Consider the following 17,125-nt stretch of genomic DNA (forward strand, 5'->3'; position numbering starts at 1 on the left):
ACATCGATAAATGCATAGGAAAGAGGGAAGACTAGGCATTTTTCTATATTATTTTGAAGAAGGAAAAAATGTAGCAGCCTTAAGGAAGCAAGTAATTGGGCAGAACTTACGTCCTATCTTGAGAGCACCTGATAATCACCTCATTCCACTTTACAAGTGTGAAGTCATCCTGAGGAGAAAATTATTCTGCAGGTAGGTTATGAACTATCCTTTTCTTTCAAAGTGAATCATAACAATATTGTTTCCAACATGTCAAATTAGGCTTTATCTCTTCACCATAATTCATAAAATAAAATAAACCACCCCTACAAGATAATTAAAAAAAAACCTTGATGTAGAAAATATTTTGACCAATACCATAAAGTAGAACTGGGCATAATATCTATGCCTCCCTTGAAAACCTTTTCTGTTCACAAAACTCTATTTCAAATGATAGCATGGTCATGGTACAAAAACATTTATTTAAATTAAATATTTTAGACAGATCAATATCTACAACCGTTCCAAAGCACGTGTAGTTCTTACTAAAAAAAAAAAGGGAGGGGGGAACAGTTTAGCTTAACGTCTGTGATAATGTTTTACAAGATTATTAATATACATTCTGGACTGCACCAGCCAATCATATTGTCAATGATTTACTATTTATTACCAAATGTATATACAGCAATAGCATAAAGATTAATTATATCTTATAAGTAATTTTACAGTAGGACTCCTTGGAAGAAAACAAAGGATCTCTCAACAATATAAAATATAAGCTGAAAATAGGAGAATATATAAAACACTTACATATTTCATACAGGCAATAATAATATGCTGCAATTAAAAGACAGACAACTGTCTTCTTGCTTGTTGCTAGTTATGTTCCTTCAAAGGAGTTTTGAGAAAAGGATGAAAATGTTTTTGGGGTGGGGTCAGGGCTCAGAAACATTTTGTGGATCACAGTGCGTTTCTGTTCTTTGGGAAGTAAGTATAGTGAAGGAAGTTGTTTTGAAGTGTTGGCTGAAGGTGTTACCAAGAACCAGCTGGCTGGTGAGGAGACCAAACTCCCACCGCAGCCATAGGAATCATGCTTAGGATTTTTAAATCAGGGGATCTTTGAATTCATGGCCAATTCAGGGGTGGAGGAAGAACAGTGAAGAAGAGAAAAAGAAATCCAGGAAAGGAAGAAGGGGACTCAGAGATAGAGAGAAGGAAATTCCTTTTGCACCTGCAGAGGGGGAGAGTATGATGAAATTTCGCTCAAGAAATCAACATATCTAGATTGGAGGTAAGTGACATTGCTCTGTAGGTTCCCAGCTCTTTGGGTCATTAGGAACAGGGAGTTGACAAGAAGTTGCCAACATCAACAAGAGTATCTGATTTAGGCTGCACAGACATGCATTTAAGGGTGTGCATGAAAGTGTGTGTGTTGTACGTGTCCCACAAACACTATATATTCAGGCTGTGTATATTCTCTTGAAATGTGTGTGTAATAAAAAATAATTTATCTTTCAAAGTATGTTTAAAAAACAATAGCTTGAATTCAATCCTATTTTCGGTGACGCAGGCAACCCTAGTGGTTAATTTTCCAAATCAAGATGGGTGTTGTTTCTCAAGTAGGAGGAGTCCTTCTGAAAGACTGTGATCATTTTGAAAGGCAGTGCAAGCAGAGAAAGCCACGTGTTCTTGGGCTATGCACACAGAATTATCACCAGGTTGGCCGTCAATGAACTTACTAAGTCAAACTTCGTTTTCCTTTTAATTAGCCTTGAAACAATCCTAGATCAGAAAACCTTGGAGCGGAAGCGGCCTTAGATATCAAGTCTGTGCCCCACTTCCTAGATTGGGGGCGGGGGGTGAGGGGCTGGAAGGGGAAGAGAGAGGAGTGGGAACTAACCCTCCCAGGAAGAACTGGGACTGGAGCGGGGGTCGCCTGGATCCCAGCTCAGGGATCTCCTCACCGGGAGGACCCATAGATCAGGAAGGCTGTGCCCCATGCGGCTGTGTCAGAAGCTGGAGATGTATGAAAGCCGCTGGGATTTCACACATTTGTTTCCGTGACGGGGACCTGGAGAAGGAAAGGAAAATCTACCGGGAAACCATCTTTCAGCAACTAACTTGCCTTATTCCCCGGGTGCAGTCAATGAGAACCCATTTGAAGGAATACCCTCAAAATGCAGGCTGCCGGGAGTGAAGGGGCGCTCAGATCCGCAGAGCCCCGTTCTGCCCCGAGGACAGGTCAGACCTGCACACCCGGTGCGGCTGGAGGAAAGCTGCTAGCGCGGCGCCATCGGCTCTGCTCAGTGCGCGGGAAGGAGAGGGCTGCGGCGAGGCAGGGCTGGGCTGGCTGCCCCGGACTCTATGACACGCTGTAGCTGTTGTAGTACGTGGCCGTGGCATCAGCCAGTACGGAGATAAGGCTGGTCTCTGTGGGGCCTGTCGATGTCACCTGGGAGACCGGGGCATGCCCATTGAGAGCCACAGCCCCCGCAGCAGAGTCTGGGTGGCCAGGAGTGTTCAAGTACTGGTCGAACTCATTGCGATCCATGTCCCCCAGGAGTTCCACCTGGCTCAGCTGATCCAGGGCATCAAAACCGGGGTGCTCGGGAGGAGGGGAGAGCTGGCCCAGGTGGGCGTGGAGGTTGGAGTGGAGAGGGTGGTAGGTGGTAGGGGAGTAATAGGCAGGAGACGGGGGACAGGCGGGTACAGTGGACATCATAGAGACGCCTGGGGACTGGCCAAGGGCCAGGGAGCCCAGGGGGTGACCGCAGTGGAGGGGGTTGGGGGCGTACTCCGGTGAGTAAGGGGGCCCCGGCAGGTGGGGGATGCGGCGGGAGTGCGCATGCTCCTCCTGGCAGGGAGAGGAGAAGAAGGTCTGCTCCGGCTCCAGCACGTCCAGGGGCGACATTTCCGGGGGCGTGGGCAGCCCGTAGGGGTAGGTGTCCACGCTGCCCGGGGTGCCGCCGCCGCCAGCCGGCCCTTCGTGGTAGCAGCCCCGCAGGCTGGGCAGGGCGGAGCCCGCGGAGTACTCACCGCTGTCCTCCTTCTCTCCTAGCGCCCCCCGGCCGCCGCCCCGCTTCTCGGGCAGAGCGTTCTGGTCTCGGGAGAGGGAGCTCAGGAGGAAGCCTGCGTCCACGCGCTTGCAGAGGCGCTTGGCCTGCTTCTTCCTGCGAGGGCGGTACTTGTAGTTGGGGTAGTCCTGCATGTGCTGCAGGCGCAGCCGCTCCGCCTCGTCCACGTAGGGCCTCTTCTGGGACAGCGTCAGCGCCTTCCACGACTTTCCTGCTCACATAGGTCAGAGAAGGCCACTTTCAGCATCCGTGCGGCTTGGGGAGGCCGGTGCCCTTGTCCCAGGCACTCGTGCCTCCCAGCATCCACACTGACACATGCCCTCAGCCTCCGGCCCTCATCCCACCCGCGGGTTCCCCCACTCCACAAAGGACACAGAAGACACCGCGCCCCTCGTACCCCCTTCCTAGCACCCTAGCACTGTGAGGCCAAGCCAATCCCTCCCGCTTGCATCCTACAAAACCACTCAAGTCAACAGCGGCCGCCAACACATCACCTCTCCTATAAATGTGCGCGATGTGGGATTCACGGTGTCAGACCCCGGGGTCAGACACAGGATAAAAATATATAACGACTATATTGATTTGGGCTCTTTTTTACCCTTCGTGGACCAAGTCCACAAACCATTTGTGCATTTTAATGAAAACTCTCTGTCTTTGCTGATTATTGCTGCCTCTCAGGAAATAATGCTATATTTATTTATGGCATAAATTTCACAGGTCTTCTTGTGAAGGAACTCAGGCTCAGTCAATCGTTTCACATATGTAAGTAAATTACAGGATCCCACTTAGGGTAACAGACCATTAGTCCTCATATCTGAAGGTCAGTTATGACTCTGCCATATAAAGACCATGGCCAGAATGCTAGCATCTACCTGCAACATGCACATATACATGCATGCACAGGCACATGCACCCCCCTGTATGCACACACACACACAGTGCATGCACACACCTGTATGCACAGGCACACACACACACACACACACACACACATGCATGCACAGGCACACAGGTGTGCCAGCACACACTCATGTCAAGGCCTCCTGCCACCTACTTAGTACCCTTGCACTATGGCAGGGGGCAGCTGCTCAGTCTTTGATTCTCTTTGCAGAAGCAAATTCTTTAACTTCCCTGGGACTCTATTTTTCACACTATAAAATGTACTGTGATACTATCCAATGCAAAACTCTCTAAGAAGCATCCCATGCTTGTATCCCACGGATGCTAAAATGGTGGTTTCACTTGTATTTTCTATTCATCCTTATTCCCTTTTGTATCTTTTTGTAAATTGCTTTAGCACCTCTCTCATCTGTCTATATTCATTGCATATCCCTCTGGCTGCTGGTTTTCTGAAAGTCATTTCTGGACCCCTTAGATTGTTACCTCCTAGGGCGGACTTGGGATTCTGCAAATTTAAAAGTTCCCCACATGACTCTGATGTATCCTAAAGTTTGAGACCTACTGGTCCAGAGGGTAAGCATCCCCATCCCCAAGCCCTGTAAGGAAAGGGGCCACATGTCCTGCCCCAAGCCCTCTGCACAGGGCCCAGTGCAGAGGTATGTGTAACTGCTGCCTGGGTACCCACACTGGCTGACTCTGGATGCCTGGCCCTCAAAGGCACTGGAGGATGACAATTGTTAAAGGCACTCTACCACTGGGATGAAAGTTTATAACTGTTGTGACAGAGTCATCAATTAATATAATTAGCTGTCACTTAAAAGGGCAACTTGAAAAGTGTGAGGAACTCTGGATTTGGGGTTGGTCAGCAGTTCACAGCCTGTGGCTGAGACTGCAAAGTTGTTGCAAGAGGCCCAAGATCCAGGCACACCCCACACCCTGTCTGTGGACTGACTATAAAATGGGACTCTAGTTTCTAAGTATACATGGATGTCATAGTATTAATAAAATATTCACTGTAAATACCACTAAATGTAAAACTGTCTTTATGTTCCTTCCCATTCATAGTATACTGAAAATGGGTGCTACTGGGTGACATTTTTAATGTTGAAGATGGGAAAACTTACAGTCAAAAGAGTTGGGACTCTTTCCTAGGTCAGAAAGGAAAGGGCTGGGCAAGATCATAGAGTAGAAGTAGATCATCCTGCCACCCCCTTATTAACAAGTGTAGAAAGTCTGCATTTTAAAAATATGTTGGTTCCTCTTGCCCAGGGCCAGGGGCTGTGTGGTTAAGCAGGAAGGAATCAGTGTCTTTCCTGCAAAATGAACTATAACCTCTGGAAGTCTAAATGCAAATTGCCAACAGGCATCAGCTCGCTAGAGGCATTTGTCAGGCAGGTCTTTCTGCCTGCCCTTTCCCTGGGAGCAGGCAGCCTGGGTCGCAGAAGTTTCCCCAGCCTGAGTTCCTCTCCCACCTCTGGCCTGGGCCGCAACAGAAACCTCACTCTGTCGTGGTCACAAGAGCTTCACTTCAGCAAGAGGCACAGTGCCTGGGCCCACTGAAAAAATGTGGAGAGGTCCACAAAAAAAAGTGTTTTCATTTCTTTAGAAACCTGGAGAAAAAGGGGTGCCTGGGTGGCTCGATCGGTTAAGTGTCGGACCCCTGATTTCAGCTCAGGTCATGGTCTCATGGTTCCTGAGTTCGAGTTCAGTATCAGTTCTGGAGGTCAAGCCCAGTATCTGGCTCTGCGCTGACAGTGGGGAACCTGCTTGGGACTCTCTCTGTCTCCCTCTTTCTCTGCCCCTCCCCCACTCGCACTGTGTGTGTCTCTCTCTCTTAAAATAAATAAATAAACTTAAAAAAAGAAATCTGAAGAAACAAATGAACTTTTAGATAAATACTTTACTGTTGTGTGTATTAATATGTTTGTCTTTATGCCACCGGAGCATGAAATATAATTTTAAATATTTTTATGAAGAAAGCGGCTCATGGAGACACTGACCCACCAGTGTGTCCTAAACACATCTAGCCAGGGGGCTGGGCCATGGGTAGCAGGCTTTTTGAAACCAGCTGCTTTGAATGGACGCCTGGACTGCAGGAGGGACCCTCTCTGCGGACCAGCAGGTTTAGCCAGCAGGAAGATGGGTGTCAGCCCTCACCGCCACAGTTCTGAGCTCTAGAGGGAAAAGGAAAAGAAGGCTCAGTTCTGGGCAGGGTGGGGTTGGGGAGGGTCAGGGCAGCCTACGGTGACCCCTACTGTCCCTTCTCTCAGGTCCTGGCGCCCACTGTGCCTATGAAATGCTTTGAAAGGTTTCCACCACTTAAAATGAATAAAAATAAATCGAAAGGCAAAAAGGTTAGGAGTAGAGCAGCAGAGCGGCGTTGAAAGTGCTCAGCTCCAGACGTGGGAGAGAAGAAGCCCTGACGAAACCCGACTGGAAGTCGGGTTTTTCGGATGTGACCTAACATCCTTTCTCTGGGCTCCCCCGGTCTGGCGTGTCCCTGTCCCCAGTCCGACTGCCCCTGCTGGGACTGCGCAGCAGCCCTGGGAAATTGGCGGGCCCCGGGACAGACCTCGCTGGCGGCCCTGAGCATCCCAATCAAATTATCTACGCTCCTGCGATTGAGAAATACATGATCGAATCGAGTCTCTGCGAACTTTTCGCTCTTGGTTTAAAAATTAAGTTAAAGAAGGGCTGCGTTCCCACAAGCTCTCTCTTCACGAATATTCGTTAATAATAGTTACAACCACCTTCCGTGATTGTGCCAGTGGTAAAGTGAAGGGGATGGTGGGTTTCCCGCTTCGGCATTCCCAGCAAACACCGGTTCCACCCGGCCTCCTCTGCGTTTCGGTTCCAACCCGTCCGTGCGCGCGGGTCTCCGCTATTCCCTGGGACCCCAAATTCTGCTCCTGTTACCGCCAGTGGGCTTCCTGGCCCACCCTAGTGGGCCGCGCGGTTTCACTTTGGGCCTCGTCGAGGTGTCCCTGCTCTGAATCCCGGGCACTGCGCGCACACCCACGCTCGCACAGATGCCCAACCTCGCCCGCACAGACAGCGCCCGCGCTCCCCGCGCATACCCACTCGCGGGCTCCTACCCACGCTCCGCAAGCTCGAGGGCCCCCCGCCCTGCCCGCAGCCGCGAGCCCCCGGCCCGCCCCCGCCCGAGCCCCCAAGCCTGCCGACCTCCCGGGACGCCCCGCCCGCCGGCTTGCTTACTCACCCAGCATCTTGCTGAGCTCGGCGTTATGCAGGTCCGGGTTCTGCACGGCCAGACGTTTCCTCTCGTCCTTGGCCCACACCATGAAGGCGTTCATGGGCCTCCGGATGCGGCTCTCCGAGCCCTTGTCCCCCGGAGGGCGGGGGGCGGCCGGTGGAGACAGCCCATCCGACAGCTCGGCTTCCAGGGCCGGGCACTCGAGCCCCTCGGGCCACGGGTAAGCTCCCAACAGCGAGGCCATGGCCGCACGGGGGGTCCCCTCGTTTCGCCTCGCCGGGCAGGCGCTGACCTGGCCCTCGCACGGGTCGGGCGTCCAACTTGGCTGGCAGCCGCGGCCCGTCCCCTTATTTATCAGCTTCGGGCGGTCGCGTCCTCCAATGACTCTCGAAGGCGGCGCGGCTCCTCCCTCCGTCTCGGCGCGGGCCCACTCCCAGCGTCCAGGGCCACCGCGTCCCCGCTCCGACCTGCCAGGAGGGGGAGATGGGAGGGAGGGCCACTTCCCGGCGCCCTCCCCGGCCCGCCTCTCTGCCTCCAGAGTCCCTCCTGGGAATCCTTGCCTGGACGCCCCCAGGAACGCCTCTCGTCCCGCCCGCTCCGGGTGCAGGTGTCGCAGAGCCGGGAGGCTGGCGCCCCCCGCAGTCACCTCGCCCCGGACCGGGAGCCAGACTCCAGCCCCTTGTCCCGACTCTCGATGGCCTCCCGGAGCCAGGCTCCACCAACTCCTCTGGCTCCTGGAATCCCATGAAGAACCGAAGCCAAACAGGTTTCGCTGGTCAGGGCCAAGCGCGAGAGACATTGACCATGAATCCTCCCAGAGCAGCCCGTGAACTGTTCTTGAGAGAACATTTCTACTCTTGTTCTAAAACGACCCAGGCTTCACCAGCCTCGCCCCCAGCCAACTTTGGCGGCCAGAGCCTGCAAGGGTTGGGTCTGCACTCTGCATGGGATTCTGTGCAGCGCTCATCAAGGACCTCCTCGAGGCCCCGAGACTCCCTGGCTGTCCTGAGGGCTTGTCTGCATTCTCAGTTCCCCTTTATTCACTCCGCCACTAAGGTCTCTTCTTTAACACCCTTAGTCTCACAACACCCTTGTCTCCAATGTCCGCAAGGTCTCCAGCCCCCTCCTCTCTAGCTCTTCCCTCAGGGAATTTTCTTCTGGTTGTATTTTCTCTTTTCTCCGTCCTGCTCCTTAGAATGGTTGTCCTGGTCTCTTGACACCCCAGAGATAGGCCACTGGTTCTGGGCTTGAGCTCAACTCCGAGGGTTGAAGTGTGGGAGCTTGGCAGTCTCTCCAAGATGCCAGATGCCTGCCCCCTGCCCCAGAGGACAGCTCTTTCGATACCCAGCTTCGTGTGGGCAGGGCCATCCTGCTGGCTCTTACTTCAGCTCCCGCACACAGTAGGCACTCAGGAACCCCCGAATAAGTGAATGAATAAGTGAGTGAGTAAATAAGGCTTAGACACACCCTACTGTATAAAATGCGGCAATCATAAAGCTTGATCAGATCCTGGAATTCAATCTACAAATATTTACAGAGCCCTATCCCTGTTCAGGGCTTAGCAGAGGTGACCCTGAAAGGAGGTAGCATTGTCGTGGGAGGACAGTGGGAGGACCTTGAGGTCTGAGTCAGGACCTGTATTCAGTATTTGATCACTTAATGTGTGACTCTGGGCAAGTCAGGTATCTCTCTAGGCCTTTTTTCCTAAATCTAAAATGAGGACGATGATAAGACTTGAACTAACAGGGTTGTTATGAAGATTTGGTGAGATGATATATGTGAAAAGTTAAGTTCTACATGATGCTTGATGTTAATATAACTCTAGACGTAAAGCCCTGTAAATTCTAGGACCAAATTCAATGTCCTAGTGAGCACTGAATTCACAGGTGCCTTATGTGCAACGCGTGCTCCTGGACGGGCCCCACGAACCCCAAGGCAAGTGGATAGAGAAATGCAACTTCTCCGTGTTTAAGTCCCGGTTTTAACCTATAGAGCCCAGGATAATTTTTATCCCAGAACGGGCCTCTCCTTTTTGGGCAGAATCCAGGAGCAGCAAGCTAGGCCCATGTGCTCCACCAGCTACTCTCACGGCCAGTGTGGTCAGCAAAGGGAGCAGGGCGCGGTGCTGGCTGGAAAGTGGGTGACCAGCAGCTGGGAGAGCATCCTGGAACCCAAGGTGGAGCGCCGGGGCTGGCTGGCGCCAGAGGCAGAGCAGAGAGCGGGGGAGAAGGCGGGGTGCGGAGAGAATGTGTCCACGGTCTAGGCGGACTTCCCTACCCCGGGAAGCCTAGGTCATTTCCCGTGTTGGACCCCTCTGCCAGAAATTCCTCAAGAAAAAATCCCCAGGCCAGAATACTCTAAGAGCCGTGGGGAGCTAGGGCAGCGCCAGGCCCGGGGAGGACAGCTCGTTGGGGAAAGGGGGTAAGGAGATGGGATCTCATCTGGGGTACTTGAGCTGCAGTCATGGACTCTGGAAGAATTCGGCTTCCACCCTTTGTAAGCCCACCGCCGCTGCTGGGCGCAGACTGTGCTCCGCCGGGTCAGCGGCCTCTAGTGGACAGCGCCCCCTTGCCGGCCGAGGGCGTTCCCACTCCCGCCCCCCAGCCTCTGGCGCGCTGCCAGCTGGAGCTGAGAGCGCGCGCAGTGGGGCAGCGCCCAGGCACCAGGTTAGGAAGAGGCGCGGGCCCCAGGTAGCGCAGAACGGTCAAATTGGATTCCTGATACCTTTGGCAAAATTGGAGAAAACAGTAAGGGCGGGCACAGAGAGAGATACAAGTTGTGATTGTTGTTTCCCGTCGTTTAATTTCTTGCATTTTTGTCTGGAAGGAGCGCGGGAGACCAAGTTCCCCAGAACCTGGGCATTAACTGCCGCATGGCTAGCACGGGCGCCGCCCTCCGCGTGTGAGCTATCTGCTCACGGGAACCTGAGCTCTTTTGTTCGCTCCATACCTTCACATCTTAATTTGTACGCACGTATTGATTCACCTGGGTAACTTTATGGGAAGGTGCCCTGGGGCAGGCGGTGCTAAGGGATGCAGGTCCCTGTGACCCCTCTGCCTTTCTGGTCACTGCGACCTTCGGTCCTCCAGAACTCCGGGTAGACCTCAAGCATCGCCAAAGCCCAGGGCTCGGAGGGCTGAGCCGGAGAGCCAAGGCGGGCGCCCTATATCCGCCAGGCATCCCCGACACCTGCTCTGGCCCGCGGTGGGGGGCGGAGGGGGCAAGGCGAGGCCAGTTGTTGGTCCAGAGGCTGAGGCTCATCCGTAGAGGCTCCGCTCAGTGAATCTGCAAGCAAACAAACCAAGGAGACTCCAGCAGAGACAACGGGATGGGATGGGGGTTTCAGCAGAAATCGAAGAGCGGAGAGTTCCACCAGCAGTCTGTGTGTGACGACTCAGGGACACAGTGGACACTGTGCGAGTACCACGCAGCAGACCTGTCGGGACACAGACGCAAGTGTTCCTTTTCCTGTGTGTATTGCGTGAACTGTGCTCTCTGCTCACTCAAAAGACTTTTGCTTTATTTCTTTCCTTTTCTTTTTCCTTTACTACTTCTGTGCTTCCCTTCCTCCCTTCTTCCCCTTCTTACTCCTCTCCTCCCTCCTCCCCTTTTCCCTTTCTCTGCCCTCTTTCCCATGTCTTTCTTTAGCTCTGTAATTCCTTGAACTTGGGTTTCCAGAAACACAGAACCTAAAAGTCGGAAACCCCGAGCGTAAATTGCTGCAACTTACTAGCTGTGTCATGAGAATTCATTTACTTGATCTCAGCCTCGATTTCTTCATCTGTAAAATGGGGATAAAATCAGGATTACTGATATAGTATTTGTGAAATCACCTCCTATACTTTAAAGAATTGTGAAATGTTACAATAAATGGATGACATTTTAAATGAAATTAATTGGGCTGGGCCTTCAAAACTTTCCCCTCAGGTTTTCCTTAATCGCTTCCAAATCTATGAATTTTGGTTACTCTAGGAGAAGGAGAAGGTGGGGGTATCAGGTACACATTCCCTGCTCTGACCCGCAGCTCTGGCACCAGAGCTCTGCCCCTGGACCAAGCATAGCCCTGGGCTGGTGAAGCCACAGCCACCAGCTTTCATCTCTGCAGTGGTTTTGTGTGTGTGTTTTGCTGGTGCTCTTTGTCCCTCACACCAGGCTGGGGGTTGAAATTATCATCACCACCATCATCTTTGCTCACACTAATTTATCTGTCCTTGATTGACAGTGTTTGTAAAGGTCACTTGCTGACTCATTTGGGCCACCTCACAAACACTCTGCAAAGCAGGCTGCCCAAGTTGTATTATTTTTTTTAATGTTTGTTTGTTTATTTAGAAAGAGAGAGAGAGAAAGCACCAGCAGGGGAGGGGCAGAGAGAGAGGGAGACAGACTCCCAAGCAGGCTCCACACTGTCAGCACAGAGCCCAACACGGGGTTTGATCTCATGAACCATGAGATCATGACCTGAGCTGAAACCAAGAATGGGTCACTTAACCAGCTGAGCCACGCAGGTGCCCCACCAAGTTCTATTATTAAGCCCTTTCCCTGATGAGGCAGGTGAGGCTGCAGCATGCCAGTGGCAGAGCAGAGACTGAAGATGCATCTCTTGCCTTTGTGCCTTTGCTCCCTGGTCCCTGTGCTCCCCAGGGTCAGCTTCCAGCTCCCCTACCCTCAACAGAGCCCCAGGCCAGAGAGAAGGGCTTCTAACCAGCTGCTGTGTCTCCCTCTGTCTTTGTACCCTCTCCAGTCTGATCTCTTGAAGTTCCACTGGACCTTTCCTCATCCAAAGGGTGCCTGAAGTTCAAGGAAATGTGAAAAGCAAATGAGCAAACCCTGTTGGCCATGGGTGAGGTACACACTGGAGAGCCAGGAGACCTGCCCAGGCCTGCCAGCTGCCTCTTCTCCGACTCCTCAAGGCTGGTCCAGCAACAAGAAACCCTGACTTCCCTCTCAAAAGCTGCACTCAGAGCTTCTCTTTTCCAACCCAGAGGGATCTCTTCATAGTCATTTCGGAGAAGTTCATCAAGGTCCCTAATTGAGAATAGTTGGGGGGGTGGGGTGGTGGTTAAACTACACAACATGGATTGAAGATGTACTTGATTTAAGATGGCTTACCACAGTGGAAGTAGGCAGGGCATAGACAGAGCTTCACTGCATCGTAAACTGTTTTTCTACAGGAACTAGGAGGAAGAGGAATAGGGTTTCTAGCCTGTGTTGTCCCTGAATGTGGGTAGTGTAGACCTCCTGACGATATCAAAACCCCTTTGTACGAGGGACTTAATAGTACCAAAACACTGGGCTACAGAAACCCAAGTTTTCTTGGGATACCCTATGCACAGAATCCCCTCTCTACATAAATAGGCTCATCTCTGATTACTCGTGTCTCCCAAGGAATGATGAGAAGAACTCTGACTTGGAGCCAGAAGACACTAAGTCCAGTCCCATCAGCTTCTACTGGCTGCACACATTTGAGAAAGTCACCTAACCAATGCACAGGGTGGAGAGTCACATGAGACCAGTGAGATGAAGGGCTTGCCCTGTTGTGTGCACTCTTGAGGGCTGGGCAGAGAGATGCCAGTGCTCATTCTGGGATTTGTGTTTGCTTCTCCCTAGCAATGAGGGCTGGAAGAGTTCCAAGCCAAGAACACACCTTTTCTACATTAATTTTCTCTTACTCCACTATGAACAATGACCAGTTTTTCTTCTGTAAGGTAATATGTATGTAGGATTTCTGCACTGAAATGATCTTTATTTAATTAGTCAGACACTACACTTTCAGACTTTAGATGGAAAAACCAACAAATTACTAACAGTTCAAGGGGATATGTTTCTATCTCTTTATCCTATTGCCTATTCTTTCTAAATGCCTAAGAGGAAGAAGGGAAACTGACTAGAAGTCATCTTTAAATAATAAAAAATGGAAATAGGAATAAATAGGAATAAGCCTTTTCTTAGGCTATCTGTACACAGGTCTGATTTCTGGGTAAATAGTGTCAGGATAATGACCGACGTCATGAGGTAATACTGGTATAGATCTTGTCACGGAGAACTCTATAATTAGCCAACAATTCTGTTGTGAGAAGCTGAGGATACATCTTGTTTATTTAGCTTATGATATTGTCTTGATGTGTCTCAACCTACCATCATTTTATGTTTTGCTTTTTAATAAAATGTTCATTGGAGTATAACATGCCTACAGAGAAGTGTGCAGATGGTGACTGCTGGCTGAGATTTCACAAAGTGAACACACCTGCATAAGTAGGGCTCAGATCATGAAATAGAATGTTACTTGCTCTACCATTTTAAGGCTTCCCACTCCCCACTAAACTGTAAGTTCCCTTACGGCAGGATTGAGTATCATTCTGTTTTGAAATATAGTATATTAATAGAAAAAATCAGGAGATGATTGCCATTGAAAAGCTAGTAACTCACAGTTCCCAAGACGGGACTCTACGCTCTGGGGTACACATGGGAAAGGAACGGCAGAGCAGCAAGAGCCTTCATTGTGATTTCCTCAGGAAGGACAGGTGAGCAGGGAGGGGAAGCAAGTTTAGGATTAATAAGTCTGAATAATTTGGGTGGACTTTGGAGTATAGGAATTGTCCCTGGTTGTCTGGTACCTGGCCTTGAGGTGATTAGGGCAGGTGGACAGTGGCCCAGAATGTGAGAGCTCCATAAAGGATGTGGTTGTGGGTGTGGGTTTGTATTTGAAAAGTGCACAAGGAGTTACACTGTTCACTATCTCTAGGGATTGGCTAGACTTGGGAGGGGCAATCCCTCCAGAGTCAGCAAGGCTCCTGATGTCAAAGCTCCAAGATATAAACATAAAAGACTGTTAATACACAGTTATCTTTGACACTCCAACCTAAAATAATGGGTTGCACATAATCAGCATTCAAGTAAAGGGGAAAGATGGAAGGAAAGAAAGAAGGAAGTGAGGGAGGACAATGGGAACAATGTGCGGTGGGCAGGCTAGTTGGGCAATAAGAGTGCTGCTTTCAATAGCCTCACTTCCCATAAACACTGAAGTGAGTTGCCCACAACTCATGTGAAAAGACTGCATTCAACAGCTCCTGGATTTATATTCAGAAAGATGGGATGTCTCAGCAGTCTTAGATGTCCCTTTATGAAGACTTCACTGGGAAACACGCCCCTCATTCAATATATCCATTCACACTACCTATCTAAATTGGTCCTTGAATAGTTTGCCCTGCATTTCCACTATCATTCGACAGTGATCTAGGAAAGGATGTGCTTCAGTTTTCTATTGCTGTGTGATTAACCATCCCATTATGATAGGTATTTGCATAGTGTACAGTGAGGTTGTCTTCTTTATGATGTCTGAGGTCTCAGGTGGAAAGACATGAATAACCTAAAGTAACTTGAATGGCCAGGAGCTGGAACTATTTGGAAGTCTCTTCAGCCACGTGTCCAGCACCAGGGCTGGGATCACTCAAAGGCTGGGCTAAACTGAGACTATTAACCAGAGTATCTATCCATGGTTTTTCTATATTGTTTTGGCTTCCTTTTAGCATGGTGGCCTCCAACTAGACAGATTTCTTAAATGTTAACTCAGCTCCAAGAATGAGTGTTCCCACAAACAAAGCAAAAGCTGTATAGTATTTTATGACTTTGGCCCAGAAGTCACATGCATTACCTCTGACCAATACTCCATTGGACAAAGCAGTTACGAGCCTGGCCAGATTTAAGGGGAGGGAACATAGATCCATAACTCTCAATGTGGGAAGTGTCAAAAAATTGTGGCATGCTTTAAAACCAGCACCAGATATATTTCTGTGTGAGATGATGGTGGTAAGAACACCATAGGTCTAAAACTGACAAATAACTAAGTAACTCATAACAACACTCCTTCCCACCCCAAAGTGAATGTCAAGGCAAAGAAATGTGTCACCCTCTTCTTCTGTCTTCTGTCCACACACATTACACAATGCCATTCCTTCAAAAGGTTTTTCAAACCTCCCCCAAAGAAAATAATAGAAATCAGGCAATAATAATTTCATTTTTAAGATGGAGGATACTGAGGCACAGGGTGTGTCTAGGGCCATAAAATAATTTAAAGGATGGGACTGGGTCTGGATGTTGAAGCTGCATTTGAGAAAAGCTTAATGAGTTATGGATCCATATTTAGAACTGGAATATGTAAAGTTTTATTGGAAGGGGCAGTTGGGGTATTTGGCAAGAATTGAAGTTCAAGTATGGAAAATGGTTTCTAAGGCCTTCTTCAACTGGGTTTTTAACTGTAGTCATCCCGTCACTTTTGACACTGGATCTAGTCAACAAAATGTTTGGAGCAGAAGTAATCACAGTCTTGTTTACTTGTATAAACGGGCATTTTACCTGTTTATTTAAAGTGCTATTACAAATCACATCTCATTTCGGGGCGCCTGGGTGGCGCAGTCGGTTAAGCGTCCGACTTCAGCCAGGTCACGATCTCGCGGTGCGTGAGTTCGAGCCCCGCGTCAGGCTCTGGGCGGATGGCTCGGAGCCTGGAGCCTGTTTCGATTCTGTGTCTCCCTCTCTCTCTGCCCCTCCCCCGTTCATGCTCTGTCTCTCTCTGTCCCAAAAAAAAAATAAATAAAAACGTTGAAAAAAAAATTTAAATAAAAACAAATCACATCTCATTTCATCTTCAAACAAAGAAAGCAAAGAAGGTATATTATTATAACCTTTATTTTATAGATGAAGAACTAAAGCTTATAGAAATTAAAAGACAGCTAGTGAGTGGCAGAACAGGTAAAATACTAAGCCCTAATACTACAGCTCTCTCAAGAAGACCCATTCATTGCTTAATTCTCCACAAGATGTAGGGTTTGAGTGAAATGAGGCTGGACCCAAACAAACAATATAATATGTAAGAAAGCAAACTTTAAATTACAGAAACTTCCACTTCTTCCCATGAAGGAGAAACAGGGATCAGATTTATCTTCCCACCCTAAACCATTACAAAACTAGATGAAATATATAAAACAAGAGTTTCAGACATTGTACACAGAGTGGAACAATAATCCTGGAAAAGATAAATAAACAAGGTGAATCCAATAAGTTCCCCTGCTCACCATCTGAAGAAAGTTTCCAGACCATAGCACAGGAGGGAAATTGAGACAGAGACCGCAGGGTTTGCTGTGTCAAGGAGACAATGTTCTCAGCTCAAGGAGGACAAAGGAGAGACTGTAAAAAGGAAGGGCCTCAGAGATTTGCAGAAGAGTATCCTTGATCTTTGGCTGAGTACTCAACTGCACATTTTGTGAAAAAATACTAAGGCTATGTGGGGAAAAAAAATCTGGAAAAAAGTAGGAGGAATAATCTCCTGAGCTCACACAGGGCTAGAAAGTGTTTCAGTTCCCATCAACCAAGGTGTAAAGACCTCTTAATACAGGGGGCATCAGGTATTGTCCCCAGAAGAGAATTGCATCATAAAAAAAGTACAACCCATTACCAGGATAAAAAACAGTCAATAGAAATAGAACCAGAAATGATAATGGAGCTGGCAGTTAAGGATATTAAAAGAGCTATTTTTAAATACACTCCATATGTTCAAGAAGGTAGGAGAAAACAAAAACATGATGGGGAGAGATATAAAAGTTCTAAGGAAGACTCAAATCAAAATTTTAAAGGTGAAATATACAATATTTGGAATACAAAAGACACTAGCTAAGATTAATATCAGATTATAATGGCTAAGAAAATTTTCAAAGTTAATGGAAACTATAAATTCATTGTTTCAAAAAGATAACAATCCTCAACCAGAAGTAATATAAAGAAAGCACAGAAATACACATAATAACTGAACTGAAAAATCTTAAAAGCAACCAGGGTTTAAAGGACACATAACATATAGAAGAACAAAGATACAAATTATGGTACACTTCATGCTTGAAACTACGCAATCCAGAAGACAATGGAATAACATTTTTAAAGTGCTATAAGAAAAAAATTTAAATTT

General features: G+C 48.8%; 1 protein-coding gene across 1 annotated transcript; it reads right to left on the bottom strand.

The window, feature by feature from the left end:
• Positions 1 to 441: 441 nt before the first annotated feature.
• On the bottom strand, positions 442 to 7,478 carry SOX7 (SRY-box transcription factor 7). Its single transcript, XM_030312702.1, has 2 exons — positions 7,174 to 7,478; positions 442 to 3,264 (listed from the first exon to the last, which is right to left on the bottom strand). The coding sequence occupies exons 1-2, from the start codon at positions 7,409 to 7,411 to the stop codon at positions 2,342 to 2,344; spliced, it is 1,161 nt and encodes a 386-aa protein (XP_030168562.1). The 5' UTR covers positions 7,412 to 7,478; the 3' UTR covers positions 442 to 2,341.
• Positions 7,479 to 17,125: the final 9,647 nt, after the last annotated feature.

Source organism: Lynx canadensis, chromosome B1 (assembly GCF_007474595.2).
Source record: "Lynx canadensis isolate LIC74 chromosome B1, mLynCan4.pri.v2, whole genome shotgun sequence".
Lineage (NCBI taxonomy): Eukaryota > Metazoa > Chordata > Mammalia > Carnivora > Felidae > Lynx > Lynx canadensis.